The sequence below is a fragment of the Mastigoproctus giganteus genome, chromosome 5, assembly GCF_048544385.1.
Source record: "Mastigoproctus giganteus isolate SK-2022 chromosome 5, ASM4854438v1, whole genome shotgun sequence".
NCBI lineage: Eukaryota > Metazoa > Arthropoda > Arachnida > Uropygi > Thelyphonidae > Mastigoproctus > Mastigoproctus giganteus.
The window spans coordinates 139,565,034-139,585,719 of record NC_143579.1 but is presented as its reverse complement, the minus strand read 5'-3'; the positions used below and the strand labels follow the sequence as shown (position 1 = coordinate 139,585,719).

Below are 20,686 nucleotides of genomic sequence, written 5' to 3'. Positions count from 1 at the left end.
TTGTCAACAGTACTGCCATCACACAGCAAGATATGGACTCTATAAGGCCTCTGAACATGCTGCAGGAGATATATTGTACGGTGTCTTCATGATTACAACCCATCTATGTCTGTGGCGGAGGATCTAAATGTCAGATCTGTTAATCCATGTCAATCCCAGAGATGTATCGTGGTACTCCCTTAGGAACTGAATTTGACATATCTGGCAAATTCAGTAGCAAATTAGCACCTGGAAGTCAATTTCTTGTTCAACAAACAATACCAGCAACATAGCAGGATGCATTATCCAGGAAGACAGTCACATGAATAGGGTGTACCTGATCATCCAGAATGAATAGGCAGATTTTAGTATTCAGAGTGCAGTCTAGGATTATGAGGGTACAATGAGATTCCCAGGAAACATCTCCCATACCAAAACACTGCAGCCAATGCCTGTTTCTGGTGGACTGGGGCTTGGGTAGAGCAACAAACTGCAAACTTCTCTGCAGTTTGTTACTGTACCCTCCAGCTATTATCCACATGGCATACCAGGACACAGTAGTAGTAGTAGTAATAGAGGCATGTGATGCAAGAAAGCAAGCCATAAAAAAAAAAATTTCACACATCCATTCCCTCTAAAAGTTTGTCCACTTCCTCCTTGAATTTATTTAAGCTATCAACTTCCACAACGACAGATGAACGTTTGTTCTAGCAATTAACCACCAGCTGGCTAAAGGCAAATTTCTGCACATGTATCCTACAACTGTTTATCCTCAATTTGAATTTATGTCCCCCCTCAGGTTCCTAATCTGAGCAAGTGGAAGAATCCCATCAGAATTCAGCATGCTCAACCCATTCAAGGCACTATATGCTCAGGTGCCTAGTCTCCAGATGCTGCAATTTGCAGAACTTAAGCCTTTCTTGGTAAGAGGATCCATTCAATCCCCTCACCAATCTTGTTGCACTTCTCTGTACATGCTCAAGCAATTCTACATCCTTCCTAAAATGAGGCCTCCAGACCTGTACGCAGTACTCAAGGCGTGGCGCGACCATTACCTCGAACAAAGAGATAATCACCTCCTTTTCCCTACTAGCAAAATTCCTGTATATACAATACAGGAATTTCGGATTGGAGTATTGTCCAATACAGGACATACCCCACAAACTGCTTTGGCAGCCGATCTGCATTGCTCAAAAAACTTCATATCTGACTGCACAATTACTCCCAGATCTTTTTCATTTTCTACCACCCTAAGTGTGGTACCATAAAGTTGGTATGTTTCTCTGGGATTACTTCTGCCCATATGCGGTACTTTGCACTTGTCAATTTTAAACTCAGTTACCACTTCTCAGCCCATCTGTTCAAATTTTATAGATCAAGTTGCAGCAGAACACTGCCATCAACAACCCTGCCAACCTTTGTATCATCTGCAAATTGGTACAATAAGCGTGATATACCTTCATTAATACCATTGATAAATAGAGAAAATAACAATGAGCCCAACATGGACACCTAGGGAACTCCACTAATAACATTAGGCCACGAAGAGTAGCATCCATTGATTCATTGATTACCACACTCTGTCTTTAACCTTAGCAAGGGCACATGATACAAGAAAGCTGGCATCAGCCAAAAAAAAAAAAAAAACACACATACACATCCCCTTCTCATTTCACCCATCCACTTGCTCCTAATGTTTGTAAAGTTCTGCCTTGAATCTATTTAAGCTATCAACATCTACAATGACAGATGTAAGTTTGTTCCAGCAATCAACCACCTGCTGGCTACAGGCAAACGTCTGCACATCTATCCTACAGCTGTCTTTCCTCAATTTGAATTTATGCCCTCTCAGGCGATTATTCTGAGCAAGAATCCCATCGGCATTGGGTATGCTCAAACCATTCAAAGGTTTATACAATTCAATCAGATCACCTTGCAGGTGCCTAGTCTCCAGACACTGTAATTTGCAAAACTTAAGCCTTTCTTTGTAAGAGCAAACTTTTGTTCCCTTCACTAATACTGTTGCCCTTCTATGTACTCAATACAACAGCTTTACATCCTTCTTAAAATGAGGCCTCCAGACCTGTATACATTACTCAAGGAGTGGCTTAACCATTACTTTATACAAGGGGATAATCACCTCCTCATCCCTGCTAGAAAAATTCCTGTATATCATTGACAGAACACCATGAGCTACTCTTGCAGACAGTCTGCACTGCTCAGAAAACTTCATATCTGCCTGCACAATTATACCCACTCTCCTTGATACATTACTCTGGGGTTACTGCTTCCCATATGCAGTACTTTACATTTGTTAATGTTAAACTTCATTTGCCACCTCTCAGCCCATCTGCTCACTTTTCAAGATCCTTTGCAGCAGTGTACTGTCATTAGTGTCATTAACAACGCTGCCAACCTTCGTATCGTCTGCAAACTTGGACATTAAGCTTGATATACCCTCATCAATATCAATATTAAATACAGAAAACAACAAGTGACCTAACACTGAACTCTGGGGTACTCCACTAATAACATTAGTCCACGAAGAGCAGTGTCCATTAATTACCACTCTCTGTCTTCTCCCACTCAACCATCCCTTTATCCACAGCAGCAATTTGCCTCCAATGCCACACTGCTCCAATTTGTGCAGCAGTCTTCCATGGGCAACAGTAGAAAAAGCCTTTCTAAGATCCAAATATATATTAAAGTTATTCCCTGCATCCAGTTCCTTTGTGACTACATCATAGTATCCAATAAAATTGGTCAGACAAGACTTCCCCTTAACAAACCCATGCTGTGTCCGAACTATAACTGAAGTCGTGTCTAGATGATCCTGCAATGCATCTTTAACCAGTGCCTCCATTAATTTCCCTGGAACAGAAGTTAAACTAACAGGTCTGTAATTACCTGTGTCTCCCTTTGATCCTCCTTTGTGGATTGGGGTCACATTTTCACATTTCCAGTCCATGAGTTCCCAAAGTCCAAGGAAGCTCTCATAATTATGGCTAAGAGTGTGCTTACTTCCTTTTCTGCCTATTCTAATATAACTGGATAGATTTCATCCACCCCAGGTGCCTTTCTTATGTTTATCTTCAAACAATTTATTCTCAACTTTACTCTCAGTTATTACAAGATATCTAGCTTACTGCCAGAGTTTAATTACGTCTCTGGCATTCACCTCCCTGAATAGCTACTCATGCGTAAATGTAGATGCAAAATATTCATTTAGTTTGTTAGCTACCTGAGCAGTTTTCTCCCACTCAACCACTCTTTTATCCATTGTATAAACTTACCCTTAATATCAATACTGCTCCAATTTGTACAGTATTCTTCCATACAAAACAGTGTCAAAAGCTTTCCTGAAATCAAAGTGTACAATATCAAAATTATTTTTTGCATCCAGTTCCTTTGTAACCATATCATAATATCCAATCAAATTTGTCAGATAAGGCTTTCCTTTAATAAACTCGTGCATTGACTGAATTATTACTGCAGTCTTGTCTAGATGATTCTGCAATGCGTCTTGAACCAGTGACTCCATTATTTTCCCCAGCACAGAAGTTAAACTAACTGGTATGTAATTACTCATGTCACCCTTAGATCCCCCTTTGTGAACTGGGGATACATTTGCACATCTCCAGTCCGTATAGACTTCTCCGGAGTCCAGAGATGCTCTCATAATTATGGCTAAGGATTTCGTTACTTCCTTTGCCACCTCCTTTATTATAACTGGATAGATCTGATCCTCCCCAATTTCCTTTCTTAAGTTTAACTTCAACAATTTCTCCCTCACTTTGCTCTCAGTTATTACAAAATCATTAAGCACCCAGTTACAGTTTGATAAACTTCTGGCATTTTCCTACCTTAATAACTCCTCAAGTGTGAATGTAGATGCAAAATACTCATTCAGATTATCAGCTATCTGATCAGGATCATCAACAGTTGAACCATCGATATCAAGTGGACCAATCTGGAAAATTTATTTTTTTCAAGTCATCAATGGTCCAATGATGCCACTCAGATGTAAACTTTAGGGATTGTTGGCAATGGGGAGACTGTAAACATGAATACCCTGACTTGTTACCTATTCCAAGAAGCTCATATGGAGGTGAGTTTGAAGGATCATGGTTTTGGAAACACCAGCTAAAGTCCATGTTCAGTCATTCCACCGTTTTCTGCCAATCGGCTCGCACAAAACGAAACCACCTACATTCACAATAATCATCGATAAAGCGTGGTTGCCAACCACTGGCCCAGTGACTGCTGCTCTGTCCACTACCTGCCCATTCTTGGAGCACTTAACTACAATACTCAACAAGATCCATAAGCACAATAAGAGTAACAGTATCTGTAATAATGCCACCTTTCAACCTCTACCCAACAACCATCCCTTTTTTCAAGTCTACCCGATCACATCCATTGCCCACATCAATCGAATGCAGCAGCACATTTACTCACTGCAACATACATGCTACTAATTGGGAAGGGCTGACTGCTCAAAAATAGGTGTGATCATAATGTTGTGACTGGATCTTGTATTTTGCAGAGAAAAGATACACCTGAAGAAAGGTAGTGCAAGGATTTGCCCTAGTTTCATTGAAGGTAACTTAAGGATTCAGAGAAACTGATAGTTAGGAGTGTAGTAGACATAATATAGATAAATATACTGGCAGTTCCCACTATATGAGTTTTCGCTTTACCAGTTCTTTTTTCAAGCATCAAGTGCAACCTGCTAGATTCGAGTGATACTCGGATTAATAGATTAACAGTAGATTAACAGTTAATGACAGTTAATAGATTAACTGTCATTAACAACCCTGCCAACTTTGTATCATCTGCAAACTTCGATACTAAGCCTGATATACCTTCATCAATATCATTGATAAATATACAAAACAACAGTGTATCCAACGGCAAACACTGTGGGACCCCACTAATAACGTTAGTTCACGAAGAGTAGCACCCACTGATTACCACCCTCTGTCTTCTCCCACTCAACCATCCTTTTATCCATTGTAGCACTATTTCTCTGTACAATTGTTCATTGTGCTCATTCGAATCATTAGGCCTATAACACACTTCTACTCTTATTTTTGCTTTTGCAGTGTTTATGTCATACCAAACTGACTCAACAGTGCACTGTTCATCTATATCAACTCGATGCACTTCTTTTGATTTTGTGTTTCTTAAATAACAACATAACTCCTCCTCCATTCCTATCCTGTCTATCCTTTCTGTACACATTGTACTCCCCAAATTCCAGTTCTGCATTCCTTATATCTGTGTGACACAACGTCTCTGCTATCCCAATAATATCCGCTTTTGATGTCTTGACCAAAACTTCAAATTCATCAAATTTATTTACTATACTTTTAGCATTGGTAGACATGCAAGTATACATGTACCTATAGAGAGAGACTTTAAGCCACAGAAGATTGAAAAGAGGAGATTCCAAATTACCAAGTCTCTGACATGGAATATCAGAACAGACATATGCATAAGTACCACCTTTGAGCCAAAAGGAGTCATACAATGAATAATTTGGGCAACTGAGATGAGCAGTAGTTGAATCAACCGATAACTGAGATTCTGTCAGCAAAAAGTACATGGGGTTTGGCAGACTGCAAGTGGAAATGGACATCGTTGTGATTAGAATTGAGACCACTATATTTGTGAAATGAACTAGGAAGTGTTTGGGAGGTTTAGATCTTTTTGCAGATAAGCTTACTCTATTAGTTTGACAATTCATGATGTATTCAATAGTGAGAAAAAGTGGGAGAGACATGCTATATGAAGTAATGAAATTTTTGGATATGGCGTACGCATGGTAAGAATATACCCTGATCCTTGACATAACGTGGCCTCAACATTGTCTCCCGCATACACACTACTCAGACTCTCTCCAGTCACTATCTGACCGAGGAGAGGTAGCAAAATTATACACTAGCTAAAGAGCCTCCTAAAGAGTTACCAAGAGGTTCAGTCCTGTGTACAAACCAGTGGCCGGCCTGTGAACACCATTTTAGAGCTGTACCCAGGAAATGTAAGGAAAATGGGATCTTGCCATGATGTCTATCATAACCTCAAAAGTCATTAGTCATACTTCATGATGGAAGAGTTGACCGGTGTAGTGCTAACGACTGTAAGTGTACATTTTTCTTGTCTATGACGTATAATTTTTATACATGTACTTTTTTTTCTTTTTTTTTTGTAATTTTTGTAATAAAACAGTTGTAAATAAAATTAAAAGTGTTTTATTATATAATTTCAAAGTCATTATGTTCAAATAAGTAGGTCTAACCTGAAAATGGACTGTACATTATCACATTACTGTATTCAAATCCAGTTTATTTAATAATAATTTATCAAACCTTCTGTGTTATCTGAGTTTTTAATTATCTGGGGTTCCTTCAGTCCACATTGCTTCAGATAATCAGGATTCTACTGTGTACTCTAATAAAGGACCAGTTAGAGTGAATATGGCTATCAGAGCAGTCAATTTAAGGAAATGACCCATTAACCTTTTGGAGAATTCATATGTTCAAAAGTAGTGCAATACTGGAGCAACATGTTTCAGAGGCAAATTTGTTCTGAAAAAATTATGACCATTGTATTATTTATTCAGGCTGCAAGGACATATAAATGCACAAAATGCTCTGAGAGCATCTTATAAGGAAAGAAATATCATTCATTTTTGTGCATGGATTCTTTAAAGTCAAATGTATTCATTGATATATGTGCCAGATTGCTTTCTTGATATCTGAATTGTAAAATGCGCTGGATTTTAAAGAATTTCAGAATTCAAAGAATTGACCCTATTTTATCATTAAGAATACAGAACAAGCACAGGCATTGGTGTACAAACTCTTCCTCAGTATAGTCACACTTTGCAAAGTTCACCGTGCTTGTTAATTACCAACTTACATTTTGTAAAATATCTCTCACCTTTTCTTGTGCATCTGTTGGCTTAGCTTTGCATAGATTTTTAAAACAGGTTGGCACAATCTGATACTCTGTATGGCTTGAGTAATATTATGTTGGACTTTTCTATGTTCCACTAACTTCTTAGCTTTATCAATCACTGTTTGGGCAGCTTCTTGAAGTTCTTCATCAGTATGCAACACCTCCTTCTGTAGGTTTTAAAGTAATTACAATTTAAGGCAAACTGATATAAGCACTTTAAAGAACAAAGTATATATTTACCAGTATTTAACAATTACAAATTATTTCTGGATAAAAAAAAAGAATTAATCTAATTTCAACTACAGTAATCAAATTAAACTTAGTCTTCATCTTGGTCTCAAACATTTAAAAAGTTTTTATAATTTATGTATTATGATTCAAACACAAAAGGTATCAATCAGCACAGGTAGTAATTAGAACCATATATGGGTTGAAGGTTGATAAAAGAGATACTTGTTAAAGCTGGACTTAACTTTGTGCATATTGTAATTTTCAAGTAATATGTGAAAAGGAAGGCAATCAAAGAGAACAGAAGAATAATTGAGGAAAAGTTACTCCTGTGAGACTGGAGTTTCATAGTGAATGGATATTGATTAGTTGAAACAAATGACTGGACTAGTATGGAAGGAAGAGGTATATACTATACGAATGCAAATTATAACATACTGAGTGGACAGAAATCATGGGATACCTACCTATTAACAGGTAAGCCCACCTTTCATCAAGAAATATGGCCGGCAGTCACACAGCGAGGCATTGAGTCCAATAGTTCGAGAAAGCATTCCACAGGTATTTCCATCCATGCTTGCTGAACTGCTGTCCATAATTCCGTTGCATTCCTAGCTGTCAGAGCATTTTGGATCCTCCACCTGGTTGGGTGGCGGATCCAAAGTTAAAATGGGCCTTTCCATAGCATCCCAAAGATGCTACACAGGGTTCATGTCCAGAGAATGGTGGTAAAATCTGTGGAAAGCTCTTTAAACTATGTTCTAGTCACTACGGCTATGTGGGGAGGAGTACTGCCTTCTGGAAGAGTCCATTGTCCTGTTGGTGCACGATGACCATGATGGGATGCAGATGGTCTGCAAAGATGGACACATAACGTGGACAGTTCAGAGATTTTTTTTTTTTTTTTTTATGAAACCTACAAACACGAGAGATATTAGAACCTACAGTACTTAGTACCATCCTTGGGTTGGAGGTTGTTTTTTTTTTTTTTTTGTTTGGTAGTTGTTGGCGCATCGGCTTCTGTGGCCATAGTGCACCTCCCAAGGTTTTTGCAGTACTTTGATCCAAGCCCGAGGCGGGAATCGAACCCGCGACCTTTGGGTTGCCAGGCAGGCACTTTACCCACCTGGCTAGCCCGGTCGGCTGGTTGGAGGTTGAGAAGACAAAAGAAGATATTTGTTGACATTAGACTTCAACTTCTGTAGACTGTAATTTTCAGGAAATACGTATGAAGGAAGGTTGTTCCAGAAAACGGCAGTTGAACGAATAAACAAGGAAGATGAAAAGTTGGTTCTGTGAGTTTGAAGTTGGACAGTAAACGGAAATTGGCTGGTGACGGAACATGTTCGGACTGTTCTGAAAGAGAGACCGGGAATTATAGAAGCCAATTCAGAACATGGAAGTATCTGTAGAAAAAGGCAAGCAGCAGAAACAGTATGTCTATGAGACAGCAAGTGCAGAGAGGAGAAAGTGTTAGAGAGGAGTCATTAATTAACCTAACTGCACTCTTCTGAATGGAATCTAGAAGCCTGAGTGAGGTTTTGGGAGAACCACCTCAGATGTGGGAACAATATTCCATGGCAGGGCAAGTTTGCGATTTGTACAGAGTGAACAGCTATTTGGAAGAAAAGTAACGCTGACAGCGAAAGAGAAAACTAAGTTTTTTAGATGCAGAGGAAGCAATAATTTTAACGTGCTTGTGCCAAAGAGAGAGTAGAAGTCAGGGTAATCCCCAAAAGAGATATATCAATTTGCCTAGAAATTGAAGTATCACCAAAGATAAGCAGAAGAATCCTTTGTGGGAGATATAAGACAAGACTGAATTTTAGAACAATTGAAACAAACCAATATGTCTTTTCCCCACTGGAAAATTATCTGGAGATCGGCATTTAAGGAATAGGTAGCAGATATTCCAGAAGTTGAAGCTGATTGAGCAGGGCAAGGTTTCTCAAAATGGAAAGTGGAATGCAATATGCTATCATCAGCAAAACTACAGATAGGATTTCCAGTCAACACAAAGTCATTAATATACAAGAGGAAAAGAGAGGGAAAGAACTGAACACTGGGGGACACTACCATTAGTGGAGAAGTTAGAAGACAAAGAGCCATCTACCATCATCCTCACTGAGCGATCAGAGAGAAAACTGGATAACCAATTACAAAAAACAGTTGGCAAACCATAAGACGGAAGCTTGTTTAGAAGACCTTCATGCTAAACAGGGTCGAAAGCCTTTGAGATGACAGGAGCAACTGATTGTTTCACTGAACTTTTCCATTGAATTTGTCCATAAATGGGTAACATAAGCCAGAATATCACCACTGGATCGACACTGATGGAATCCATACTGGCGGTCGTTGATCAGACGGAAGGTTACTTGGTAGTTTTAAGAGTTGGCAGTTAATTGATTTCTCCATTACTTTAGAAAGAGTAGAAGTAATTGCAATGGGAGGATAAAAGGATGTGAAGGATTTTTCACCCTTTTTAGGAACTGGCTGGATATGAGCAAATTTCCAAGCAAAAGAAAAAACACCTTTAGAATAAGAAAGTGAAAAAAAGGTGGCAAAGAACAGGAGTAAGTTCAGGAGTACAGGTTTTGAGAACAAGTCGAGAAATACCATCAAGACCTGGAGCTTTCTTATCATCAAGATTTGTCAAAATCCTTCTGACATCCTTAATGGAAGACCACAGGAGGCATTGAGTGTAGTGTGTTGGGAATGGTGGGAGGCGTTTTATCAAGATCATTAATACATGAGTTGGAAGAAAAATGGGAGTCTAGCAGGTCAGCTTTATCCTTAGTTGAAGTGACAACAGAACCATCCGGTTCTGACAGAGGTAGGAGCAGAGATGGGCAAAAATTGCAGCCAAATAGCTTTGGCAGGAGACCAGAATACTCGGCTACCATTATGGCAAAAAGCAAGTTTTCTACTCTTAGCCTGTTCAAAATCTAGTTTGGACTGATTAATAGCTTTACAATTGTTGCGAGCTTTGGTGTAGGCAGAAAATGAAACCGAAGAATTGGAAACAAGCCAATTACAATATGCAACGTTCTTCTCTTGAACAGCCTTAGCACATTTATTGGAAAACCAAGGTTTAGATAAAGGACGAGATTTTAAATTGGAGTATGGAATAAAGGATTCCATTCAATCAAGAATAATTTCACTGACACAATCTCAGCAAACTTTGACATCAGAAGTTTTGAACTAGTAATCCGACCAAGGAAAAGAAGAGATCTCGCAGGTCATTCCATTTTGCATTCTTGTAATGCCAAACAATATGAAGTTGGGAATAGCCATGAGATAAAGGCTCCAATGGAGAAGAGACAATCACCATGTAGTGATCTGAGGTGCCTAAAGGACCACTCACTTTGATCATCTAATCAGAAGGGTTGTTCGTGAGAAAAAGATCAAGCATGTTGGCTGTATGGTTAGGATTGTTTGGTATTCTTGTAGGTAAATGAATAATTTGTGGGAGGTCATTAGTAATTGCAAAAGCCTCAGCATCTCAACCAGCTGGGCTTGTGTGACTAGAAAACGGAAGCCAGCTGAAGTTGTGAACATTAAAATCACCAAGGAAAATTACCTCATTCTTAGGAAAGTTGGAAAGAGAAGAAGTCAACAAATAGTTGAGTTTGGAGAACGGTACAGACAACAGATGAATTTGACAGAATGAGGTAGAGAGATTTTAAGACAGAGAAGATTGAAAAGCGAAGATTCCAAATTAACAAGTCTCTGTTAGGGAATATCAGAACAGACATATGCATAAGTACCACCTTTGAGGCAAAAGGAGTCACACAGCAAATAATTTTAGTTGAATCAACCAATCTTAGTTGAATCAACCAATAACTGAGATTCTGTCAGGAAAAAGTATATGGGGTTTGGCAGACTTCAAGTGGAAATGGACATCGTTGAGATTAGAATTGAGACCACTATATTTGTGAAATGAACCAAGAAGTGTTTGGGAGGTTTAGATCTTTTTTGCAGATAAGCTTACTCTATTGGTTTGACAATTATATGAAGGCAGCTGTAGCCTAGTAGTCAGGCACGCGGGTGCATAAGTACACTTGTCTTGAGTGACCGGGGTTCAAGCCTGTGACTGCTGAATACAGCGCTGTTTCTTGTATTCTGTGTATCTTGTAAACTCCTCTGATCGTTTGGTCATCCCAGAGTATAAACAGAAAATTTATTTATTTTCTTTTATTAATTCATAGTGTATTCAATAGTAAGAAAAAGTGGGAGGGGGCATGCTGTATGAAGTTCTGGGTTCGAGAGTTCTGGGTTGGATAGTTCTGGGTTCGAGAGTAACCTGTGCGGCCGCAGCTATTTTGCAGCTCCTGGAGAAGAGAAGTTTTTTCTGATTTATTTTTTGTTTTATTAGCTTAAATTGGCATATTTACTTATTTTCTAGAGTAGTTTTATATTCCTAGTTACGATACTTAGTTTAAAGTTTAACTTGATAAAGATTTTGTGGATATTACTTAGTATCGGTAACGGTATCAAATCCACGTGTTACAAATTGCAGCTCCGTTGAACGAGAGGTTTTTAACCGTATTTAGCCGATTTATTAACCAATTGTTATATCAAATTATTATCTGTAAGTAGCTATAGACCTAGTCAGGATCCTTAGTTTATTCTAAATTGAGACAGCAAGATTTGGAAGTTAATCAATACTTAAGAGTTCGTAGAACTACCGTTCGTAATTACCGCCATTGTAACATGATACAGCATATCCGGAATTCGATAGCATTAGCTTGTATAGTCTAGTGCATAATATAATATTGTCAATTAATCAGTAAATCTATTAATCTTGTTAAACTTCATTGTTAAACTTGTCAATTAAATTGTACTTTTAACTATATATATATACAGGGTGTATAGTAAATAGTGGTCCAGAGTAAAGGAATCGGTACACTGTGTTCTTAGGTATCACGTACAGGAATTTCAGTTACTTTTAGTTAAGATTCTCGGAAAAAAATAAATTTCATTTTTTTTTTAAATTTCTGTGTCTTGCATCACTAATTTGCCTATAATTTCAACAAATATCAATATTTTTAAATTCTGTTTTTTTATTATTACTCCTGAATAGGTGCACTATCGTAAACAAATACATTCGACTAATTTAAAGTCAAAGGTTTTTACAGAAATTCATTTTTTTCCTATTTCGATACTCATCTCCAAAAAGTCATGTGACTTTAGGTGCATATTGTCTGAAAAAAATGTACTACACTGTCAGTGCCCATTAATTTAAAAAAATCATTATTAAATCAAGATTCTAAAATGGTACAACATTAATTGCTAACAGTTCAGAAAAAAAAAGTTATTGGCATTTAAAACAAAAAGCAGCTTGATTGCCTAAGATATTTTGGATTCAAAGCTTTTTATTTTAAGTTCTTTGATTGGGTTTTTTGAAATAAAACATTCTTTTCAAATTAACTATTTATTTCAACTAAACGAAATGCTCAAAATGGCCACCATTGGCGGTGATGCATGCTCTGCATCACCGAATAAAAGATCGTTTGAGTCTGCGAGCAAATCCGTTTGCATTAATTTCTTCAGCCGCTGTTTGAATCCTTTGACGCAATTGTTCGACAGAAGTGATTTCCTCTTTGTAGACCTTTTCTTTCAGACACCCCCAGTAGAAAAAATCTAGGGGGTTGAGATCCGTGAACGTGGTGGCCATAAAATTGGGCCTAACCGCCCAATCCATCTTTGTGGAAAAGTTTGATTTAAATGTTCTCGTACAATAACAGCAAAGTGAGCAGGACAGCCATCATTCTGCAGCCACATTGTGTCTCGTATTTCTTGGTCGACATCTCTCAATAACTCAGGGAGGTCGTTTCGCAAAAAAATTTAAACTTTGCGAATCTTGACTAAAAGTAACTGAAATTCCTGTACGTGATACCTAAGAACACAGTGTACCGACTCCTTTACTCTGGACCACTATTTACGATACACCCTGTATATAACGACTTAGAGTACAAACGTAACAAATAATTAATACATAACTTGATACGGAAGTTATATAAAGGGAACTCGTAGATAACACTCGATACTGAAAAATAAATATAGCGTTATAACAGTTTAAGGTTTTAATTTTGTTCTGAAATTGTAATTTTATTGAGAGTAAATCGAAATCATGACTGAGACCAGAGCAGCAAAGCAAAAGGCTCAAGCTAATGGGAGTGCTGTGGCTCAGGGGAGAACTGAGGGGGGCAGTTGCCCTCTGAATCACAGCCTTTTAAGATGCACTGTTTGCTTGATGTTTGCGGAGCAATCGGGTACGGGACATGATACTGCCATGGGGGATGTTTTTGTGTGTGCACGATGCAAGGAGAGCAAGGAATTAGGCGACAACTCAGCGTTGTTATGGGCCTATATGAGACCTTGAAAGACAGGATGGATGCCCTCGAAGGAAATAAATTGAGGGGCCCATCAAGCTCTCAGCTGCCCACATCAACGCCAGAGCTTGCACTTGGTCATCTTGCAACACAGAGGCAGCCCCCAAGGCAGAATGCGCTGGTCCCACAGGAACTAGTACTTGTTGGTGATTCTATTGTTAGGGAAACGTGGAACATGCTTTGTAAAAAGGAAAGGGGGAACAGGACCAGGGTATGTCTGCCAGGGGCAAAGGTTGATGACGTTGTAGAGCAGATATCATCTTTTAAGGGCACAAAAGGTGATACAGTTGTACACGTTGGCAATAATGATATTAAGAGTAGGAGACCAGCGGAATTACTTAACAAGTACACGTCACTGTTGAAAAAAAGCCGTGAAGTAGGGTTGAATTTGAAAGTGTCTGCAATTCTGCCCAGACACGATAGGAGGGAGTATATGATGAGAGCCTTGTCGATCAATTCGGCCCTGGAAAGATTGTGCAAGGCTCAAGGGGTAGAATTTTTTTCAGCCTGGACTGTACTTGTTAACAGGAGAGATTGCTTCTACAGGGATGGGATACACTTAAATAAAAAGGGTGCAAGAATATTTGCTGATGCTATCAAGGCAGTGTTAGGTGGGTCGGAAAACTGCTAGCTTGGGGGGAGACAAAGACTAATAGATTAACAGTAGCCACTGGCAGAGGTGAAAGAGATTCTTGCACTGCTTCTATTGGAATGAGCAGAAGCCTGAAAAACAAGATACAGGATATTTCAGAGACTGCTGGAAGTCATTGTGGTACAAGTAAACACATGGGTTGTGTTAGGGTAGCTAAGAATAGAAACAGGTGCATGTATACTTGCGTGTACACCAATGCGAGCAGTTTAGTAAATAAATTTGATGAATTTGAGGTATTGCTCAAAACATCAAAGGCAGATATTGTTGGGATATCAGAGACGTGGTGTCACACAGATTTAAGGAATGCAGAACTGGAATTTGGGGAGTACAACGTCTACAGAAGGGATAGACAGGATAGGAAGGGAGGAGGGGTTATGCTATTAGTTAAGAAACACAAAAAATCCAAGGAAGTGAAGCCAGTCGACATCGATGGACAGGGCAGTGTCGAGTCAGTTTGGTGTGACATAAGAAAAAGTAAATCAAAATTGAGAGTAGGAGTGTGCTATAGGCCTAATGACTCTGATGAGTATATAAAAGATACTGTACAGGGAAATAGAATGGGCCAGTAAATCAGAGAGTCTTATAATGGGGGATTTTAATTTCCCAGATACTGACTGGAATTCGTGGGTTGATCACTCACACACTAGCAAGGCTTTTGTGGATTTATTGGATGACTGTTTTCTACACCAGCATGTTCGGGAGGCAACTAGAGGGAGTAATACTCTTGATCTGATTATCAGTAGTGATTCTTCATGCATTAAGAATCTGCAGATAAAGGAACCACTAGGTGGCAGTGATCACAGTGTGCTGAAGTGGGATTTACTCAAGGAGGTAACTACCATCAGAGGTAAAAGGAAGGGTTTTTGCTTTCGTAAAGGCGACTATGATGGTCTGAGACAGTATTTAAATTCTATACAGTGGGACCAACTGATGATGTTGCCAACAGCAAATTCAAAATGGGAAGCATTCAAGGAACTAATCTTGGAAACTACCAGGCTTTGCATACCAACCAAGAAATATTGTTCAAGGTTCAGGCTTAAATGGTTGTCAGATGAACTAATGAGACATATGGCAGAGAAGAAAAATGCATGGGATACATACAAATTAATGGGTGACATGGAAGCCTATGATAGAGATAGGTTGGTCTGTAATCAATTCACAAAGGAGATTAGGCAGGCAAAGGCAGATTATGAGAAATCCTTGGCAAAGGATGCAAAGAAAAACCGAAAACAGTTCTTTACCTATTTAAACTCAAGAAGGAAAGGGATGAATCAGATTGGTCCACTGGATGTTGATGGTTCAACAGTTGAGGATCCTGCTCAGGTGGCTAACAATCTAAACAAGGTTTTGCATCTACATTCACACATGAGGAGTTATTCAGGAAGGGGAATGTCGTAGGTGAAATAAACATTGGCAGTGGGCTAGATGATTTTCTAATAACTGAGAGGAAAGTGGAGTTGAAATTGTTGAGGATAAACATAAAAAAGGCACCAGGGGTGGATGGGATCTATCCAGTTATATTAAAGGAGGCAGCAAAGGAAGTAAGCAAACCCCTAGCCATAATTATGAGAGCTTCTTTGGACTCAGGGGAGGTATCCACAGACTGGAGATGTGCAAATGTAACCCCAATTCACAAAGGAGGATCAAAGGCTGACACAAGTAATTATAGACCTGTTAGTTTAACTTTGGTTCCAGGAAAATTAATGGAGGCACTGGTTAAAGACGCACTGCAGGATCATCTAGACAAGAATTCAGTTATAGCTCAGACACAACATGGTTTTCTTAAGAGCAGGTCTTTCTGACCAATTTGATTGGATACTATGATGTAGTCACAAAAGAACTGGATGCAGGGAATAACTTTGATATTATATATTTGGATCTTAGAAAGGCTTTTGATACTGTTGCGCATGGAAGACTGCTGCACAAATTGGAGCAGTGTGGCATTGGAGGCAAATTGCTGCTATCGATAAAGGGATGGTTGAGTGACAGAAGACAGAGAGTGGTAATCAATGGACACTGCTCAACGTGGACTAATGTTATTAGTGGAGTTCCTCAGGGTTCAGTGTTGGGTCCATTGTTGTTTTCTGTATTTATAAATAATATTGATGATGGTATATCAAGCTTAATGTCCAAGTTTGCAGACGATACAAAGGTTGGCAGGATTGTTAAGGACACTACTGATGCTATGCTGCTGCAACAGGATCTGGAAAGGTTGAGCAGATGGGCTGAGAGGTGGCAAATGAAGTTTAACATTGACAAATGTAAAGTACTACATATGGGAAACAGTAACCCCAGATCGATGTATCAACTCTGTGGTACTACGCTGACAGTGGTAGAGAATGAAAAGGACCTGAGGGTAATTGTGCAGGCAGATATGAAGTTCTCTGAGCAGTGCAGACAAGCTGCAAGAGTAGCTCATGGTGTCTTGTCAATGATATACAGGAATTTTTCTAGCAGGGATAGGGATGTGATTATTCCATTGTATAAGGCACTGGTCAGGCCACACCTTGAGTACTGTATACAGGTCTGGAGGCCTCATTTCAAGAAGGATGTAGAGCTGCTGGAACGAGTACAGAGAAGGTCAACAAGATTAGTGAATGGAACAAAGGGTTGCTCTTATGAAGAAAGGCTTAAGTTTTGCAAATTACAGAGTCTGGAGACTAGGCATCGGTGAGGTGATCTGACAGAGGTGTATAAGGCTTTGAATAGCTTGAGCATGCTCAATGCCGATGGGATTCTTCCTCTTGCTCAGAACAATCGCCTGAGAGGGCATAAATTCAAATTGAGGAAGGACGGATGTCAGACAGATGTGCGGAAATTTGCCTTTAGCCAGCGGGCAGTTGGTTTGTGGAATAGACTTCCATCACTTGTTGTTGAAGTTGATAGCCTAAACAAATTTAAGGCTCAGCTGGACAGGTATTTCGAAAGAACGGAGGGGTGAAATGGGAGTAGTGGTTTTTTTTTTTTTTTTTGGCCGATGCTGAATAAGCTTGCTTTCTTGCATCATATGCCTCTACTAATGCTAATGCTAAAGTAATGAAATTTTTGGATATGCCGTATACATCAACGCCAGAGCTTGCACTTGGTCATTGCGCAACACAGCGGCAATCCCCAAGGCAGAATGCGCTGGTCCCTCAGGAACTAGTAGTTGTTGGAGACTCTATTGTTAGGGAAACGTGGAACATGCTTTGTAAAAAGGATAGGTGGAACAGGACCAGGGTATGTCTGCCAGGGGCAAAGGTTGATGACGTTGTAGAGCAGATATCATCTTTTAAGGGCACAAAAGGTGATATAGTTGTACACGTTGGCACTAATGATATTAGGAGTAGGAGACCGGCAGAATTACTTAACAAGTACAGATCACTGTTGAACAAAAGCCGAGAATTAGGGTTGAATTTGAAAGTGTCTGCAATTCTGCCCAGACACGATAGAAGGGAGTATATGATGAGAGCCTTGTCGATCAATTCGGCCCTGGAAAGAATGTGCAAGGCTCAAGGGGTAGAATTTTTTTCAGCCTGGACTCTACTTGTTAACAGGAGAGACTGCTTCTATAGGGATGGGATCCGCTTAAATAGAAAGGGTGCAAGAATATTTGCTGATGCTATCGAGGCAGTGTTAGGTGGGTCAGAAAATTGATAGCTTGGGGGGATACAAGGACTAATAGTTTAACAGTAGCCGTAGGCAGAGGTGAAGGTGATTCTTGCACAACTTCTATTAGAATAAGTAGCGACCTGGAGCGTGGGGTGTTGGGGGTTTCAGGGACGGATGGCAGTCATCCTGAAATAGGTGGGTATATGGGATGTGTTAGGGTAACCAGGAATAGGAGTAGGAGCATGTATGCTTGATTATATACCAATGCTAGAAGTATAGTAAATAAATTTGATGAATTTGAAGTGTTGGTCAAGACATAAGTGTTAGTCAGTCTCCTCTCCTCCCTGCCTACCCCCCATACTTCGCCTGGTGGGGGCTTGTCTCCACTGACCTCTTTGGGGATGCCTACTCTATCTTCCCTATTCTTCTATCGTTTCCCCCCAGTCTTCAGTCCCCCCTCTTACTAAATCGACCCAGTACACCCTTAACAATGCCGCCAAATTCTAATCAACATCTAAATTCTACCGGCTTCGTGTAAATCTCTAAGACAACTAACACTATTAGCTTTTACCTAGCGTATAGTCTCACATGTCTAAATTTAATAACATCAAAATATTGCCCGACCTATTTGGCCTTTAACACATCTCTTTAGCATTCAACCCCATCCAGCGATTTCCTAACAGCAATCCCATAAAGCATTAATGTCAAATGCATATTTTTTTTTTTTTTTTTTTTTTTTAATAGGTCCTAGCCACTGAAATCCCACAAAACTAGGTGGCAGGACCTGCCAGAGCAATTTGTTGTGATACTGGATACACCCGGCTAGCCTTCACGTGGCAGGGTATGGCAACGTCGGGCCTGGCGGCCAATAAGCCGGATAAACAATGGGCACAACATATCACACTGCACAGACACGGCCCACACACTTTCAAGTCTCTGGCTTGACAGTGTACTGTCCCCTCGATACAGTGAAACGCACGCGGAGATGGGAGAAATCCCAGTGCCGTCTGACAGGAACATACCTTATATATATAAAAATAAATTGTCACCACCAAATGTGGAAAGGTCAAGGAATGACCACTGCATTTCCCAGAGCAATATGGCCTTAGTTGCTAGTGCTCCTAAAAACCAAATAAAACAAAACAAACAAATAAAAATAAATTAGAATGATGATTTAAAAAATAAAAATAATGCCAGCAGATGGCAAGACAGAAGAGCGAAAATAGTCAAAATTAAACAATGATCAAACCAACAGGCAGGAAAGAGAAGGGTAACTAGAGTAACAATACTGCAGGAAACTCTCCAAGATAATTTAGAAAATCTAAATGCAAAGATAATAAAATAATAATTAATTAAATTTTGAATGCCAATTAAATAGAAATTTAACGGAATGAAAATGTAAGTTCATTGAGTTGAATCTAGTAAATAAATCTGCAAGATAAGCAATATCAGTTTTCATTTTCTTGAAGCCATTACTAGCATTAGTAGAGGCATGTGATGCAAGAAAGCAAGCTTATGCAGCATCAGCCAAAAAAAAAAAAAAAAACAACTTCCACTTCACCCCTCCATTCGTTCGAAATACCTGCCAGCTGAGCCTTAAATTTATTTAGGCTATAAATTTCCACAACAAGGGTTGGAAAGTCTATTCTACTAACCAACTACCCACTGGCTAAAGGCAAATTTCCGCACAGCTATCCTACATCTGTTTTTCCTCAATTTGAATTTATGCCCTCTCAGGTGATTATTCTGAGCAAGAGGAAGAATCCCATTAGCATTAATGGGATTCTTCATTGATCAAAGAGTTCAAAGAGATTGTGGAGGCAGATATGAAGTTCTCTGAGCAGTGCAGACGGGGCTGCAAGAGTAGCTCATGGTGTCTTGTCAATGATATACAGGAATTTTTCTAGCAGGGATAGGGATGTGATTATTCCATTGTATAAGGCATTGGTCAGGCCACACCTTGAGTGCTGTATACTGGTCTGGAGGCCTCATTTCAAGAAGGATGTAGAGCTGCTGGAACAAGTACAGAGAAGGGCAACAAGATTAGTGAATGGAACAAAGGGTTGCTCTTACGAAGAAAGGCTTAAGTTTTGCAAATTACAGTGTCTGGCCATTGCCTTATACAAGGGAATAATCACCTCCTTATCCCTGCTAGAAAAATTTCTCTATATCATTGACAAGACACCATGAGCTACTCTTGCAGACCATCTGCACTGCTCAGAGAACTTCATATCTGCCTGCACAACCACCCCAGGTCTTTTTCATTCTCTACCACTGTCAGTGTAGTACCACAGAGTTGATACATTGCTCTGGGGTTGCTGTTTCCCATATGTAGTACTTTACATTTGTCAATGTTAAACTTCATTTGCCACCTCTTAGCCCATCTTCTCAACCTTTCCAGATCCTGTTGCAGCAGCATAGCATCAGTAGTGTCCTTAACAACCCTGCCAACTTTGTATTGTCTGCAAACTTGAACATTAAGCTTGATATACCATCATCAATATTATTTATAAATACAGAAAATAATAATCAACCCAACACTGAACCCTGAGGGACTCCACTAATAACATTAGTCCACGATGAGCAGTGTCCATTGATTACCATTCTGTCTTCTCACCCTCAACCACCCCTTTATCCATAGCAGGAATTTGCCTCCAATGCCACACTGCTCCAATTTGTGCAGTAGTCTTCCATGTGGAACAGTATCAAAAGCCTTTCTAAGATCCAAGTATATAATATCAAAGTTATTCCCTGCATCCAGTTCTTTTGTGACTACATCATAGTATCCAATCAAATTGGTCAGGCAAGACTTCCCCTTAACAAAAACCATGCTGTGTCCAAGCTATAACTGAAGTCTTGTCTAGATGATCCTGCAGTG

The 20,686-nt window shown here is 39.4% G+C and overlaps 1 protein-coding gene across 2 annotated transcripts in view; it reads right to left on the bottom strand.

The window, feature by feature from the left end:
- The window catches only part of Sec15 (exocyst complex component Sec15), a 654,019-nt gene that overhangs the window by 597,103 nt on the left and 36,230 nt on the right, over positions 1-20,686 (bottom strand). For both annotated transcript variants that reach the window (XR_016546976.1, XM_090374206.1), the window contains exon 3: positions 6,925-7,109. Coding sequence is in view for 1 of the 2 variants with exons in the window: in XM_090374206.1 (XP_090230332.1) it covers positions 6,925-7,109 (185 nt within the window). In the remaining variant the exon portion in view is untranslated. The remainder of the gene's footprint in view (positions 1-6,924; positions 7,110-20,686) is intronic.